At 34.6% G+C, this 17,895-nt stretch overlaps 1 protein-coding gene across 3 annotated transcripts in view; it reads left to right on the top strand.

The window, feature by feature from the left end:
- LOC110111670 (E2F transcription factor-like E2FE) overlaps positions 1-10,052 on the top strand; it is a 40,125-nt gene extending 30,073 nt beyond the window's left edge. For 2 of the 3 annotated variants that reach the window (XM_020843646.2, XM_020843645.2), the window contains exons 7-10: positions 8,397-8,469; positions 8,575-8,648; positions 8,721-9,108; positions 9,670-10,052. In XM_020843646.2, coding sequence (XP_020699305.1) covers positions 8,397-8,469; positions 8,575-8,648; positions 8,721-9,108; positions 9,670-9,791 — 657 coding nt within the window. In that variant the 3' untranslated portion in view covers positions 9,792-10,052. The remainder of the gene's footprint in view (positions 1-8,396; positions 8,470-8,574; positions 8,649-8,720; positions 9,109-9,669) is intronic. The other variant, XM_020843647.2, reaches the window with a different exon arrangement.
- Positions 10,053-17,895: the final 7,843 nt, after the last annotated feature.

Below are 17,895 nucleotides of genomic sequence, written 5' to 3'. Positions count from 1 at the left end.
ATATCATTCCTTCTATTGAATATTTGAAACTTCATGTACTAGATAATTTATATTTATGCTTTTGTTGTTGTACTAGACATTTAATGCTTACTTATATTTTGATATTATAAGCTACAAGGCTACAAATGATGTTGTTGTCATTTTTTTTTTTGTAATTTCAAATATTATGCTTTGATTGCTTTCTTAATTTTTATGTATGATTTATAAATTATGATGTCGTGTCCGCGTCGTACCCGTATCCTGAATTTTAAGAATTGACGTGTCCCGTATCCGTATCGTGTCGTATCCGTGTCACTGTATCCGTATCGGTTCAACATAGAAGATGATTCAATTCCGAACAATTTGGTATATTATGCGCGAAAAATGAATCAAAAATAAATTTTTATGAAAATTTGAAGTTAAAAATAGGTTTAAAAATAATATTAATATTTATTTAAATCTAAACTGGCGGCGGCGGTCACTTTGCGTGACTTGATTGGCTACGCGGGCTTCGGTGGCGGTTGTCAACCACTTAGCCATTTCAGCGAGGCGGCGGATTGGTCCGATCTTCGCTGTGCCGATTCAAAGGCCCAGATTGAGTCGCACGGGGACTCGATCCGACGCAGGACATGCGTGGTCGGGCGGACAGACGAGAAAGCGGGATCCAGATCGTTGATCGTAAGATCAACGGCGCGGATCGTCTGTAGCTGAATTGACGAGATTTGAAACCCTAGAAATGAAAATAAGTTCGTTCTCTCGGTCCACCCAAAGGATTTTCATGAAATTTTATACATAGGATCTAGGAATGAACATAAATAATGGGGTATCCTTGATTTGGCTTAAAAGTCACTTTTCAAAAAGCTATTTAACCCTATGTGATGTGAGCTATTCTAAGGGTTTTCAAGTGATTTTACTGTTGGATCTTCAGGATCTCGACACGGTTAAACTTGTAGACTGTCCTTGTACGTTTTCCCTCTTGATTCCTCGATCAAATTAGCTCCCGACCGGATGGATCGAAGCCATGGCCTTTCAAGCCTTCGGGTCGCCGGAGAACTGTAGCTGGCGGCTTGGGATAATCGGGATTTGAGTGGGGGAAGGTGGGGGAACTCTCCAAGGACTCACACGAAATTTCAGATATTGAGTGGGCTTGAAGGAGCAAGAGCAAAAAGTCCCTCAATTAGACCTAAATTTTGCTATTTAAAGGACGGTGGGGATTCAATCTATGGCTAATTAGGAGGGAAATCCCTATATTTTGGTCGTTGTTTGAATTTAGAATCAAAGGGGAATCAATTCGAGCCTTAAATGGGCTTTAATAGGTCATTTTGACCTATTATGACTTGGGTTGACCATGTCACTGGTTAACTTGGTCAACTTAGTCAATTAGGTCCAATGGTTATGAGGTTTGAGCCTAAGAAGCCATGGAATTGGTTTGAAATCGATTAAAAGGTATTTGGGATTGCAGGTTGACCCAGGGCCTAGGTCTGGGCTCAACAGACTCAGTTTGACCTAAGAAATTGATTGGGAGATGTACTGAGACCTGGCTTGGTCAATTTGACCAAGTCAACTCTCCAGACCCAGGGATTTGACAAAATCAAGCTCAATAGCTTTATATGATTTTATACTGACTTATATTTTGGATACGACGATTTCTTTAGATATCTGACACTCGTACACTCGTACTGGTTTACTACTTTATGGGCTTTTATACTGTTTACAGATTCTACTTCTGTTGGTTGTGGGTTTTACTGTTTCTGCATTGATTCATTGATCTTATAGATGATATTATATAGCTTTGGTTGTTAATTATTTAAAAGATATATGAATAAATTTTTCAATTTTGATTCTGTGGCATCACAATTGGTATCAGAACATAATTGTTTGAAGAATTGATTGGTACTAGGTTGTAGGACTTGATTGAGAGTTAGGTAGTTGGTGCATTAGTTTGTATAAATAATTGAATGACATGTGCTAGAATGAATTGCATTATTGCATGATTTTTGATAAGTTTTGATTTGATTTGAGTTTGATTATATGGATTTGATTTTATGCCTCAATCCTTAAGGGAAATGTTGGGGATGACATTTTGTTAAGGTGGGTAGATTGTAATAACCCGTATTTTGATTTTGTCATTTTTTTGTAGTCATTATAACTCCAAATTACAATCTGTCTTTGCCATAATATTTTAATCGAATTATTTTACTTACACGATTTTTTTCGGAATTTTTGGACACCGGCGAAAATCCTTAATAAATTTATACCTATCTATACAAGTGAGGATTTCGGGACCTTCAGGTGTCCGTTTTATAAACCGATTCTATCGATATTTTTTAAATATTATGATTTGTTTTATAAATATTTTTCTTTAATTTTCTGAGTCCTAAAATGATTTCTTTGAATTTTATACTAAACATTGATTTAATTAAATATTATATTATTATTATAGTATTATTTTTTTATAAATATCTAAAGGCACTTAAGATAACTTTATTAAATCCTTTTCTCTTTTTAAGTTCGACCAATAGAGAACTGTTAAGGGAATTAAGAGTGTTTTGTAAGGAGATAGAAAAGAAGAATTGAGATTTGAAGGTTACGGTATGATTTTCGTCCGTCGACATAGTTGAGATATTTGCTCATCTCGTTGTAAGGAATCCATATCCTATTTTTGATTTCAAAGATTGTGTTTTTGGTATTTTTCGCTCAAATTTGTATTGTCGTAACGAAAAATGTGCATAACTTTGTATTGACAAAGTTTTCACCTCGTAACTTTTTGTATGTTATAAAGATCGTGATTATGAGCGTTTTGAATATTTATTTAAGATTTTTTAACAGGTAATTATAAAAAAATACTGGGATCTTTATCTACTCCGAAATTTATTTTGACCTTTAAAAATTATAGTATAGTACAATAAAAATCTTAAAATATCATTTTATACAATCCATGCTAATTTGGTAATTTTCTAAAAATGTGCATTTTTGCCTAATATGATTCTTTGTTGTATTCCGTTATGACATTTGAAATTTTCTTAATTAAGCTCAATTATATATTATTTGGTGAGATGTATTGAAAATAGATTTGTATATGTGCTTGAGTAATAGCTGGTCGCTATTACTGTTATAAATTTATGATAATAATATGCGTGTGTGAAACAAACAAGTAAAGATTGGTTGACCCGTTGGTTGGAGATGTATTGACTTGTATAGGATGGTGGGCCTACGAAATTTCCTTTAAATACAGTGGTTTGGTGTTATCCTCTACTAATTCACGTGATACATTGATTGAGAGTTATAAGGAGATTATTACTGTGCTGACGGGCAAAGGGTGTCGACTCTATTTATTGAGTTAACAATTTACTAACACTGAAAAAACATCGTGATAGTCATGACTTCTTACTTGTTTAGTGTGACTACTGAAATGCATATTCTTGAGACATCTTTCTTAATTTTGTATGAATTTATTTTTACTATACGGATTTTATATTATTGCATTACTCTACTGCTTATGCCATCGAATTATTACTGTTACTGATATTGATACTTATACTGCTTTATACTATTGCTTCACTGTATTGATCTTATGCATGTGATACACTGAGCAAGCGATAAAGAATAACTGGATTGCATGCATATATTCCGATATGATTTTACTACATTGATTTGATTTCAACAACCATTAATGATTTTTTGATTTGGCGCTTTATACGATTTTATACCAACTGATATTATGGATATGATGATTTCTTTAGAGATCTGACTCTCGTACTGGTTTACTACTTTATGGGCTTTCATATTATTTACAGTTTCTACTACTACTGCTTGTGGGTTTTAGTATTTTTGCATTGATTCAGTGATCATATATATGATATTAGATAGCTCTGGTTGTTGATTATTTAAAGGATAAATGAATAATTCTTTTAATTTAGATTCTGGGGCATCACACCTCCTATATGGCCCTTACCATGGTTTTGAGAGACATCATGGCTTTGGAGAGCCCTGCATCTCCCATGACCACCACCCTTTTCTCTTCCACCAGCTCTTCCACCAGCAGTTCCATTATGAACTTCCTAATTGACCTTGGTATCCCTTAAGGTATACAACCATTTCATTCTCAGGATAATGCAAGTGCTGTCTAACTTCAATTGGAGAATGTTCTCCCTCACCTGGACTCCTTGTATGGCCAAAACCACTCCCTTACACACTCCTCTACATGTCTTCGTCTTCCTATTTCCCATCATAACCGCATAGCACCATGCACACCAATTTTACCTTGAATTAGTCGATGACTTGGTTGGAGATGAAGTTTCTGGTGGTTCCACTGTCTATCAACACCATTTCCTCCTTATTGTTATTTCTCCTTTCACTTTTATGGTGAGATTTAGAGTGAATCTCACCATTGAGTTCAAAGAGACATTTGTCAGGTGTAAATGTTGCTTTTCCTCCACCATTGATGTCTCACTCCAACCTCCCTCTTTAGCTTCCTCTTCATCATAGACAATGTCCTTACAGTTGTGCCCCAATGTATACCTCTCATCACTTCGAAAATATAATCCTTTTGCCCACCTATCCTGCACCTTTGCTTTTGTGAGGCTCTTAAAGTTGCCTCCAGGACAAACTTTAGTGCCCTTCTCCTATGGTGTTTCCCTCTAAAACGACACCATCTGGGTTCTCAGTGCTAGGGTCATAGAGGTACTCCTGTAGCACCTCCATGCTTTTGTTCTTGTTGGCCTTCTCCTCTTAAATTTTTTCTCTGCCCTTTTGGTAATCTCCATCATCTCTATTAGCCCTCTTGATTTTAGCACCCTGAGCTTTGCTCGTATGTCCTTCCTAATCCCTTTCATGAAATTTCCTTTCAACCATTCCACAGAAATTCCTCAGTCTTCTTCATGAAATTTTTTTATCTTTTATTACATAATAATCAAAACTATATAATATCATTTATCAGTAATAAATAACAAAATAAATTGTATGATTTAAAACAATAATACATATTTATATTTATTGACCATAAAATAAATCATAGATAATGCTCGAGAATCATATAATCATAATATATTCTTTCTTTCATGAGTATAAAATAATAACTAAAAAAATAAAACCTGAGGAATTTTGATCACTCTCACACTCTTAAACCTCTTTCTTGTCCTGAAATTATTTAATCACATATCATGATCTAAAAGCACGACAAACAAGCAATATCCATATCAGCATTCAAATCATAATAGAGATTATGAATCTGTGCAGAAATAGTAAAGCTCATATGTAGCAGCAGTAGAATCTTTAAACAATAAAATAAGATGGTATGAAAGCAAGTAAAACAATACCATGGAGAAATCAATAAACTAATATTGGTGTCAAATCAATAAAGCAGTCATTGTATGGGTACTATTAATCAGTTAAGATATTGTATAAAAAGGTAAAATCAAAGTATCTATAAACATCGTGGAATTATATCAATGTAATAAAATCCTATAATGATGTACACATATTATGTAGTTATTTTATATTTGTATCAAATCGGTGTATGAATCACATGCTCAATTTATCACATGTTCAATATTAATACAATCAAAGTATCTGAATAAAATCAAAGTTTCTTTTTTCTATTTTATTTGGATCCTTGGCAACCTCCTCATCCTCCTTCCCACTCGACGGCCCACCCACTTCCCTTTGATTCCCTGCTTGTCGCCTTCCCCCACTTCCCATGCCGCCGGCCACTTCATCAAACCGGCGGCCCGCCTCCACCCAGCCACTCCCCCACCGTCCCCAAGCCAACCCGCCGGCCACCTTGCTCCCAAACTCTAAAATTCAAATTCAATGCCTTAGATTCCTTTCCTAAATTAAATCCTAAGCATTTAGGAAAGTTTCCTTATTGATAATTCAATTAATTAATTGAATTTAAACTCTTTCCTTTTGCTAGAAATCCATTTAGGAAACTTTCTTATTAAATCAAATTTGAAATTAAATTCAAATTTTATTTTAATCTTTGTTTATTCCTTTGAGGGCCCACATAATTAAAACAAATCCCCCTCCTCCCTCCTACATGGCCGCCCCCCTTTACTAGACCCCTTCTCTCTCCAATTTAAGCTCAATCACATTTAATTCTCCCCTTAATGCCCACATAAACTGCCGGCCCTCTATTGCCTTTTGGGATAAAATTTGAAATTGAAATTAATCCTTCCCCCAACTTTGGAAAATCTATATTTAATTCAAATTTACTAAAACCCTTTCCCCTCCTCCACACCCGCTCACCGCCGGTCAAGCCCTATGAACCATGATCAAGTATGACGGATCCGAAAACTGATCACGGATTTGTGTTCAATTCTCAAGGTGAGATGGACGTCATCCAATCACCTTTCTTTGACCTTGGATTTGGATTCGATCACACTGTTGGGGAATACATCGATCGTGTTCTCTTCCATCTAGCGGACGTCATCGACGAACAAAGATCTACTGGATAGTAGAAGATCATCGGACACCCCCCAGTTCCTCCAACTCCGAGTCCTTCCCCGGTGACTAGCATCCTCGGCATGGCATGTCTTCTAGTGGCATTCCTAAGTTTTCTTGCAACATTCTTCCGCTAAAGAACTATTGTCATGAGTGCGAGCGAGGGATTTCTATTACCTAATCTTCTCACGGATTGTTCTGAAATCTAACTTGAAGAATCATTATCTTATATTTGACAAAGTGAAGTTTATATTTTTAATTAAATTCCTTAACACAATTCTTGTTCACCATCACTGTTTCACATCACCGTCGGCCTATCATCTTGTATAAATCATTCAATCTTCAACCAACGAGTCAACTAATCTTTACTTGTCTTTTATACATATTACTAAAAAAGTAATAATAATCAACTATTACTCAATCATGTATACATTTTCATTTACAATTGTTGCATTAACAATATACATAGATAAAACTCAATTTTTATATAGTATAAACCCTATAAAATTAAATAATTTATATTTTACCCAATAAAATTCATAAATGTTATAGTTAAAATATTCATGATAATTAGTACGATAATATAAAAAAGTTATGCGATAAAAGTTTAATAAAGTTGAAAAAATTTAGTAAAATCATTTTTGAGGAAAAGTTGGTGGTCAAAATTTAAGTATTTTAAAATAAAGAGAGTGTTAAAACCACCTACTTCGGTCAAAACAGATTTTTTTAAAGTGGTAGAGTGATTCAGAGACTAAAAATCTAAATTTTCTTTCTCTCTCCTCCTACATTGAAAAAAATAATTATAATTGTTTACAAGTACTAAAAAAATAACGCGCTTAGGAATAGTTCTAACTCCAAAGCTCTCCAGTTCAAACAAAAAATCAATTTTTTTTTTTCATTTTCAATTATTTTAAAAAATTTGAATTGTTACACAACTATTGTTTCATCTAGTCCATCTTTACTTCTGCTTGGCTAGTCTCCAAAAGGGTTCAAACTCCCCTCTTATTGCTGCCCTTTCTTCGGGATACCTTGATGCTTCTCCCATTTGAATCCTCCGAGGTGGTAATTAAGGGAAAACACTTTCCACTTTGTCATCATTGATGTGAAACGAACATGCGATGGAGTTACTTTAAGAAATTAAAGAGAGCAATTTTGACAAAATAATCCAAAGTAAATTTATCGCTTTGATTGTATCTCGATCAACCTTTTAATCATGTCTTCCATGTTTTCAAAGCAGTTCTCCATGGATGAAAATCTTCCTTTAATGGTGGTGAACCTCCCTTTCATTCCAGAAAACCTTTCCTTCATATCAGCCTTGCGTTGTTGCATCTTGTCTTCCAACGTCTCCATCTTTTTTGCTGTCATAGGTTCCAAAAAAAAAAAAAAAGCTTTGATAACAATTTGATAGGAAGTAGAAGAACTTTCAACCAAATCAGCAAACCGCAATAGAAATTAGGAAGAAGAACACACCACCAATCTTTTTATTGTAGGAAATATGAAAGAAAAATAACATGATACAATGGATCTTCAATTGGAGGGGAAGATCCTGTTCTCCCAAATCCCTAGCCGCCAACTATAGCTCTCACAACTTAAGAACAAACTATATTCAGGCTTCAGCCAAAATATAACATAACCATAACCCAAGGGTATACAATTTATTAAAGGAATACAAGCCAAAGCAAAATACCCAAACAATCCTTCAGTTCAAATTTCCCTCCCAAACGCCCCCTCCTCTTTCTTTCTTATGTCGTGGACCCTATCCTAATGGTGGCACAGGGCTTGGGACAGACCAAGCTTCCACTTGGTGTAAAATCTGGCTGGTCCCTCGTGAACTGGTTGGAACGGTCCCTCTTGGATTGGTTTAACATATTTGTTATGCCATTTTTTGAATATATTTCTAACTATTTTATATTTTTCTTCCGGCTGCCAAATAAAATTTAGACTGCTTAATTTGTTATGATTTCCTTATTGAACAGGCTGACATGGTTTCACTTGATGATGCTGCAAAGCTGCTGCTTGGGGATGGCCAGAACCCAGCTTATTTGAGAAGTAATAAACCTTCTTTACTCTTTCATACTTGGTTGCTATTTTGTTACCTTTTTGAAATATTCTTTTTTTCACGAGGAATAAAACGATCTAATTTCTATTTTTAAGATGCAAATGCAGCAAAAGTTAGGCGTCTCTATGACATTGCAAATGTTCTATCTTCCTTAAATCTCATTGAAAAGGTATATTTTTACTATTGCGTTTGAAGGAATGAAAGATCATATAACATATTAGCCATTTTTATCTTTTTGCAGACACATCAATCTGACACCAGGAAACCAGCATTTCGGTGGTTGGGAACTAAAGGGAAGTGTGAGAATGGTGTTACAATTGCTTTACCTCCTGTTGCACAGAAATCTGGCAAAAGAATGTTTGGGACAGAGCTAACAAATGTGGAAGTTAAGAGAGCAAAATTATTATCTTCAGTTGATAACAAGTCCAACAAAACTCAAGTGCTAAGCCATGACCTTAAGGAATGCAACAAAGCAGTACAGAGGCAATTGCAGGGCTCCAAGTCCTTCGTGTTTGGTCCATTTAATCCTCCGAAGACACCAAAGGAAGAAGTTATCGAGCAAAAATTTGAAAATGATCCAGATTTTGAGAGTTTTGCCTCTTCTATGCGCCCCGCCTATCATAGCCAAGGTTTGTTCACCCATAACTGAATTTTTTAACTCTCATTACACAAAAACATTTAAGCCTTGCTTCATATTCCATTTAAACATCTTTTATTCCTTAATTGTTGGTAAATTTCATTAACCCTTGTTCTTTTGTCTAAGCTCTCTAGCTAAAACTTCATATTCCATTGATCAATAAAGTCAGCAAAAATTGATGCTTAACTTATTGAGCTACATTTTAAAACTAATTCTCTTCATAGCAAATTAATCTAAGGAATTCTAATGAGTTAAATGTAATTAGTCTCTGGCTATTGCAATTTTGTGCTAATTTTGGCCATTTTTGTCTTATATTGATGATCTGTTTTTTTTTTTTGCTTTTCAAGCATAAAAACCCATAAATCTTTGATTATTCTTTTGGACCTTAATCGGGCTACTTGTTATGATAAACTTGACGACTATTTAGAAATTAAGAAAATACCATTTTTTAAATATTCTAGTCCATCTGTCATGTTATTTTTTGTTTCTTCTCAAATTTATGTTTTCCTTTTATGATATATACAAGCAATAACCTCTCAACTGTCTTCAACAGCTTTGCATGATCTCTTCTCACACTATATGGAGGCATATAATTCATGGTTTGCAGAAATTGCTGGAGGAAGTGGCAATTTGCAACAGCCCTTGAAGAAGTCTGTTCACATCGGGCATTCTTAGAGATATTTCCGTGTCATCTACATCTTTCAATGCCCATGTAAGTTCTCTTCCTGTAGAGGAATTGGTCAGCTATGTTGTGGAACATTGTGTTGTGAAGTTTTAGCTATGGGCTATGGATTCTGTATTTTCTCAATACAGCATAGTCCTTCCTGTATGGTTGTGCTTCTTCAACCACCTGTGATTGCCTGTAGGCAGTGGAATAACAGTTTCTTCATCCACTGTACTATCGTTTTATGGGAATAACAGTTTTTTTCCCCTAAATGCTTTGGTTTTTTGGTTTATCATCTGATGCAACCTTTTTGATCTCTCCATTGTTTTCTTAATTCTACTGCTAAGTGCTTCTTTAGGATGCTACTAGCTCGATTTGTTTTTATTTCATAATAGATAAGGTGGCATGGGCCCATCTCGTGATTGCCCAACGATATTAATCATAGTTCATGGCGAGAGATTATTATGCGGAGTCCAAATGCATCCAGAGGCCAATCCGGATGCAGCACGTCATGCAATGTACTATGCATTAGGTGACATAGCGCGTCTGGCTTTGTTTTCGGACGCGTTTGAATATGGCACATAATAATTTTTAAATTCTAAGCACACTATTCAGATAGTTACTATCAATCACCCATTAACAGTTTTTTCCCCTAAACATGCTTTGATTTATTGGTTTGTCTTTTGATGCAAGTTTTTTGATCTCTCCATTGTTTTCTTAATAATACTGCTAAGGGCTTCTTTAGGATGCTACTAGCTCGATTTGTTTTTATTTCATAATAGATAAGGTGGCATGGGCCCATCTCGTGATTGCCCAACGATACTAATCATAGTTTTAGGTGAGAAATTATTTTGTGCGGAGTCCGAACGTATTCAGAGGTCAATTCGGATGTGCCACGTCATTCAATGTACTGTGCATTAGGTGACATATCGCGTCCAGATTGGTCTCCGTATGCGTCTGGACATCGCATGTAATAATTTTTAGAGTTTAGACATGCTATTGAGATAGTCACTATGAATCACTCATTGAAGATTGTATTAACCAAAACAAACCATTGAGAAAAGCTGCTTAAATGAGCTTTAAAACTAAGTGAGTTCTAGATTTCCTCCTATCAAAACTTGAGTTAGTTGACTTTTTGATTAACTTCACCCTTTGCGAGTTATAGAGTAAAATGGTGATCCGAAAGGATTCACACAAGCTTTTTGAATCATTAAGGGTTCGTTTGGGATGACTTTCTTAATGCTTCTTGATGCGGTTTTTTAGTAAAAAAAATTAAAATTTATATACTAAAAAGTCTCATCAAGAAGTAATAAGAAAGCCGTTCCAAACGAATCCTAAAAGTGCTCGTAAAAACTCGACCCTTACTCTTATTGAAAGCATTAAAAATACTCAGGGAGCGGAATGTTTATTCTTATTAGAATGAATAATAGCACTCACAACTTAGGCAGCTTGATGTTAACTTAAGAAATTGGACATTTTTACACAGTGAAGCATGAGGAATTTTTTTTTTTTGGGACATTTAGGTCATTTAAGGCAAACTCACACACACTACGCATTCACATAGACTCGAACCCTGAACCTCTTAGTTGGAAGTCTAAGCTCTCAACCAATAGGCCAAGAAGAGTTGAAGCATGAGGAACTCGATATACTAGTTGATTCTCGGAGATTTTTGACATTTAAAATTTCCCTTCATTTTCTAGTTCGATATGTCTATTACTAGTTTTTTTTTTCTTTTATTCAAATATGTAGCATTTTTCTCGCACTTCAACCATTCTCTATAAACTTAGGAACTTCATAAATACTTTCTGGCTAAAGAACTTGGCTTAATCATTGTTCTTAGATAAACGTTGAGGAAGTGCATATTAAATGACAATTAGAAAGGGGGAGGGTTCTTATTTATTACTTCCTTCTAAAGCACGCAATTCATTTTGATTTGTGACTGTTGATTGAGGGCTTTGACTATCAATTAAGAGATTTTGAGTTTCAGATATGTATGTGATGCGTTAGTCCCCCCACCACCCAAAAAACCCCTCCCCCCCCAAAAAAAAAAAAACAAAAAAACAAAAAAAAAAAAACATTTAATATGATAAATTAATAATTGATTCAAGTCAAATTGTAGACATAGGAAAAAGAATATTTTATATCATAAAGATGCATAAGAGTAAGAGAACTCAATATACACCTGATATATCATAAAAAAAATTATCCTGAAAAAGCACGAATCTTGAGACAAAAATGAGTTGAAAACTTCTGAAATTAAATTTTGGACCATTCGAACTTTGATTTCATCAAACTTTAGTTGAAATGAATATCTTGAAAGAAAAACCAACGATACCAAAACTAGCTAGATTTGAGCACAAATGATCTTAAATCAAGGATCCAAAGCATATTTGAACTGTTCAAAGCTTAATTTGGAATTCCAAACAAACTATAAATGTGGCATGCTTATAGTCAAATCGAGCGGCTCGACGAGAAGAATCCAATTAGCCCAAGATCACTGCATTCTGATATCATTAAGGCATTCAAATGACTAATAAACTGTCCACAATCAATGGGATCAATATTGATCGTCCATTCAAGCCACTCCTATTTTGACTTTTATAAGCCATTCAACTCTAAAAAAACTATAAAAAGCCCCCCACTCTTCTCATGAGAGGGAGAAGAAAATAAGGAAGAGTAGGGAAGAAGTTGGAAGTTGACTTGCCAATGACCACCGCTGGTCTCCGCCTGTTCGTCAACCATCGCTGGACTTATGCCTGCTAGTCAACCATCGCTGGAGTTTTTCCCGACTATTGCTTAAATACTATCTTTTTTATCTTCGTCATCCTCCGACTACGGTCCTTCCAACCATGATCGCCAACTATGGTCCTTCTGTTCTCTGTCGACTGCTTACTATAATCCCTTCGTTCACTATCGTCCGCCGACTATGATCTTTCCAACCATCGTTGTTCGACTACGATCCTTTCGACCACCGTCGCCCGCCGACCATCGTCTTTCCGACCACCGTTTCCGACCACCGTTATTCGACTACGGTCCTTCTGACCTACATCGCTCGCCAACTATGACCCTGCCGCCCAAACGAACACGTCAATATTGATTCTTCCAATTTCCGTTATGTAATGCACTTTATATGATATATATTTGATACATCAAGCTAATGCCTTCCCCCAAGGAAGGGCCTCATTTGTAATCGACTGCAAACACTAGTGAATCCATTCAAAATGGGCCAGACCCTATGATTTTTCCTTCATCAGCGGTTTCCACATAAAAATTATAGTGTATCTTATAAACGCTATAACCATACTCTATTATCTATTTGTGCGCTGGATCTTCGTACAAAGTTAAAACTAGTAACTCTATCACTCTATATCGCTGCGAATTTTCTAGAACGCAACAACACCCATATAGGATCTATGGGTTTAGTGGGAGACAAGCTAGCTGGGTTCACTATAGCTCAATAGGAAAAACTTATCAAAGATGAAGAACTCAGAACTCACTAAGTTCGCCAAAGGCAATGTACTCGCAAACGCTTAGAGACATGAAATTGCAAAAGGTCATCTCCTTACTACCTTTACTAGAATCAGGGAAACTTTGCTAAAGTTACTCTGTTCTAAGACAAATAGAAAATCTAAATACTATTCTCTCTCCCTCTCTCTCTCATCAATCTTATAAAATTTGTGTGGTCTTGATATCGATTATGGACAAAATTGAATTTATTACTTAGTACTCTCAAAACTAGTCTTTATTTGAGACAGTTTTTTCATTGATTTCTAAAAAGCAATTTTTTCATATAAAAAATTTAAGTTCAAAAAAATTTTGTACTAAAATATTATTTTAAAACGCAATGAAAAAGCTATACCAAAGAAAGCCTTATAAGCCTAAAGACAGCCTTAAAGAGTTCCAAGAAATAAAGAGATGAGAAAAATTCAAAACATTTTTTGGCATATGATTTACAACATCCCAAGAATGCATCTCAAATTTTGTAAGATTTTTTTGGCATATAATTTATGCTATTTTTTCCTTTTACTTTCAATTTTTTTAACTTAAATTTTTTCAAAAACATTTTCTTCGAAAAAAGATAATTATAATGTTTTTTTTTTTTTACATTTAGTCCAATTAAGACAAATTAATACATACATCACATACTCATGACTCGAACCAAAACCTCTATGTTGCTAGTCAAAACTCATACCCAAAAGTCCAAGGTGTCATATTCTAATGTTATCAATAACCTCTATTTTTGGAAAAAGTTTTATGTGCGGCTGTCGAACGTCGTCCGGAGAGCAACCATAATGCACCACGTCACATTTTTGCTCGGTATTACGGCTAGGTACTGCTCGGTATCATAGCTAGGTACCAGCGACGTGACATATTCTGATTGATCTCCGGAGGACGTTCTGCATCCGGTCTCCGCTCAAAATTATTTTTGCTTGGTTTCTTGAAGTTTTAACCGTTGGGATTAATGAGTTGAATACAAGCAACAAACAATGAAAACAAAAAGAAAAAAAAAAAACCCTTTTGAACTAACTATTCATTATTCCAACAATGAATCAACTTGAAAACTGTGCTGCATTTTAGTGCTCCGAGATTTCTCTAGACTTGAGCCGAAGGTCTTCTTAAATTTCTGCCTATAAATAAGAACTGTTTTCCCATTTGGCTGTTCTTACGAGGAACTTCTCTATTTATTATTAAGAGCTGTAGTTTCCAGCAATATTTAACAAACATTGGGATTAATAGGTTGAATAGAAGCAACAAATAAAAAATTTTTTTTGAATGATCTAATAAGCAAATTCCAACAATGAATCGACATGAAGATTGTGCTGCAGTTTAGTGCTCCGAGATTTATTTGGAGTTGAGCTGAAGTTCTCAGGTCTTTGTTTTGACTGTTTTTGATCAGTTCTTAAAGAAATGAACTATATTTGCATTTGCCTGTTTTTCCAAAAAGCTTTTCTAATTACTATTATGAGCACTCTTTTCTAGTGAAAAAAAAAGTACGCTTGAACTGATCGATTTCAACAAGAATGTGTCACATCATTCTTGTCCTGGTACCGCGGGCTGGTAATGCTCGATACTGCTAGGTTTCACGGCTCGGTATCGCTGGTATGGTGCGTTTTGATTGGTCTCCGGACGAAGTTCTGCGTCAGGTCTCCGCACAGAATAATTTCTCGAACCGATGAGAGGTCAATTTTTTTTTCTAAAATTTTGATTTATTTACCAAAATTTATGTATGATCTTATGAAAATGATTATTATTATTATTATTTTTGAAGTGTGAGTTTGCTTAAATTTAATGGGGATTTGTTCTTTTATCTATGCAACATGGACTGATGAAATGTTAGTCTTAGGAGAAACAGCTATATTTTTTGTTATAAAATTGGGGATTGTTGTCGGTGATGCTATATTCGAAGGCTGTAATGATAAATTATCGATGATAATTCATAGAAAGTTGTGTTGATTGAGACTTTCTTAAAATAATAATCATGAAGAACATGAATTTTCTTGACCACTCATTTGTGGAAAGGAGTTGAGAAGATTAAGGCTTCGTTTGGATGGCTTTCCTCTTGTTTGTTAAAGCTGCTTTCTAGTATAAAAAATAAAAAAATTATACTAAAAAGTCGCCTTAAGAAGCAGTCCCAAACGAAGCCTAAAATTGCTTAGGAGAGAAGTTTTGGCATTGAATGCATCTCTTTGAGAGTTTTTTTTAATTTATTTATTTATTAATTTTATATTATCTCTTTGAGAGCTTTTTCTATCAATTTTTGTAAAGTAGGTTATAGATTATGATGAAGTATAATACTATATTATTGATGGTTGTTTTCATTTATAGTAAAAAGTCAAAGGTAAATATAAGTAGGAGTATCAATACTAAAAAAATTGGCTTGAATATGACCCGAAAGTTTCGGGTTAGGGTCAACTTATTGGTGAAACGGGTTAGGTTCGGATTCAACAAGCCAACCTATTTTAAAAATCGGGTTGGGTTTGGTTGACCCGAAAACTCGGGAATGACCCAACAAAAATGGGCCTCCTCTGATCGTTGCCTCACGTCTCTTGCTGCCTCGTTGCTGCCGCAGCCTTACGGGATTTGGCTGAATAAGCACGCGAAGGGAGGGCAGACATCATACTTACGGGTCAGGTCGGGTTGGCCCAAACCCAAATTGGGTCGGGTTCGGTTTCAAAAAACTGACTCATTCTCAAAAACAAGTCAGGTGGAATAATGCAGGCTCAGCTACGGGTTGGACTCAAACCTGACTCGTGACCCGATTTTTACATCTCTAAATATAAGTATACAACTTGAATTGCCAAATATAACTCATCGTAATGATAAAAGGTTTGCAAAAAAAATATCATATTACCATAGTCGCTCAATGCAGAGGGGGCAGCAACAATAATACCTTTTAGAATAAAATACTGTAATCGCCATGATCGAGTAAAGCTCCAAGACAGAGACGAATAGTTTAAGAAATATAATTAGACTCTTCTTAAAAAACGCAGTTGACAAACCAATCTACTGTAAAAAACTTGTTTCTCCATGTGCTCCGAACTGTTCTCGATTAATTTTATTTATTTTTTAACCTTAATAAGCTACCAGCCACGCATGTTAATCAAGCTTAATCGTTTAAAATTATCTTAATTTTTGTATAAAAATGATGTGATTGGCTGGAAGTACGTTAATGATGCTTATGTTAATATGTTCTAAGCTTATGGCCTCCACATAATTATATTTTGATAGCAGTAATTAAATATAAAAAGAGGAGAATGCTGACTTTATGAGTGAATGGCAAACATTCGGTTGTAATATAGGAGAAAATTCAGAACAGGGAAGGCTCACTCTTCTTGCCATCTTTCTTTATTGATGGTCTCACTCCTTTCTAATTTTTTGCGAACTAACTTTAAAATCTTAGGTGAGTATATATATATATATATATTACATTTACTTCCATTGAAGAATTTGAACTAAAATTTTTTATATTAGGAATTTGTTTTAAAAAACAGTAAAAAAACAGTCCCAAGTTGAAGCCTAAGCATGCTGATGATCGACATTTTACTTTAGAATTTGAGCATGTCTTAAATTACAAGATTTAGGCTTTATTTGATATGACTTTCTTAATGCTTTCTAAAACAATTTTTTAGTACAAGAATTTATGGTTCAAAAAATTTTTGTACTAAAAAACAGTTTTGAAAAGCAATAAAAAATCGTTCCAACATAAGCAATAATATTTGTTCTTTCATAAGATTTAACATGAAAGAGGGTGTATCTAGCCTCTAATTATGTAATAAATCTATTAATGATTTATTAGTTATATTAATTATAGGATAACTTTCCCAATTCTAAAAAATATAATACTAAATGCTTAAGAGTTAGAAGACTCATGAAATTTGAATAAATCATCTTATATGAGTAAAATTATTTAGCTATTATAATTGTAAAAATGAACAATCCACCAAAATTTTTTTTTGAAAATTATGCAAAAAATAATAATCAAATAAAATTATATTTACAATCTAAAAAACAAACCAACAAAAAAGTTATCACGTAAAGACCACAAAAGTTTTGTTTTGTTTTGTTTTTTTCTTATTTCAAACCCTAATAAAGGTTTTGTTTCTAAATGAAATACAAATGCAAGCAGGGCTAAAATGTAAATATACTAATTTGAACAAAAATAAATTCTGAAGTTTTCTTTGTCAATTTTAGCATTTAAAACAAATTACTGAGAAAATTACTTTTAAAATGAAATCCTCGTATTATTTTAAATTTTTAAAAGAAAATTTTTTGTCGAGAAATATAAACTGACGTTCTCTGATCGGACGTAGAGCTACGTTCGGCCGCCAATAACATGTCGCCACGTGCTCTTACTCTTGACCGCGCAGCCCGACGACTTGACCCGGACCGGAACCCGGGAATGCTATTTTCGCGTATTGCGAGGTATTACTCTTTATTTGCTCGGTATTGCTAGGTATTTCTTGACAATAACGAGAAATACCGCTCTGTGAAGATCAATACCGAGTAATACCGAGCAATACCGAATTGTACATAGAAAAACTCGGTATTGCTCGGTATTTTCTCGGTATTATTTCTAGAAAAACTCGATACAACTCGGTATTGCTCGGTATTACT

The sequence above is a fragment of the Dendrobium catenatum genome, unplaced genomic scaffold (genome assembly GCF_001605985.2).
Source record: "Dendrobium catenatum unplaced genomic scaffold, ASM160598v2 fragScaff_scaffold_1446, whole genome shotgun sequence".
Lineage (NCBI taxonomy): Eukaryota > Viridiplantae > Streptophyta > Magnoliopsida > Asparagales > Orchidaceae > Dendrobium > Dendrobium catenatum.
Note: the sequence above shows the minus strand (reverse complement) of the source record. Positions and strands in the feature narration are given on the sequence as shown.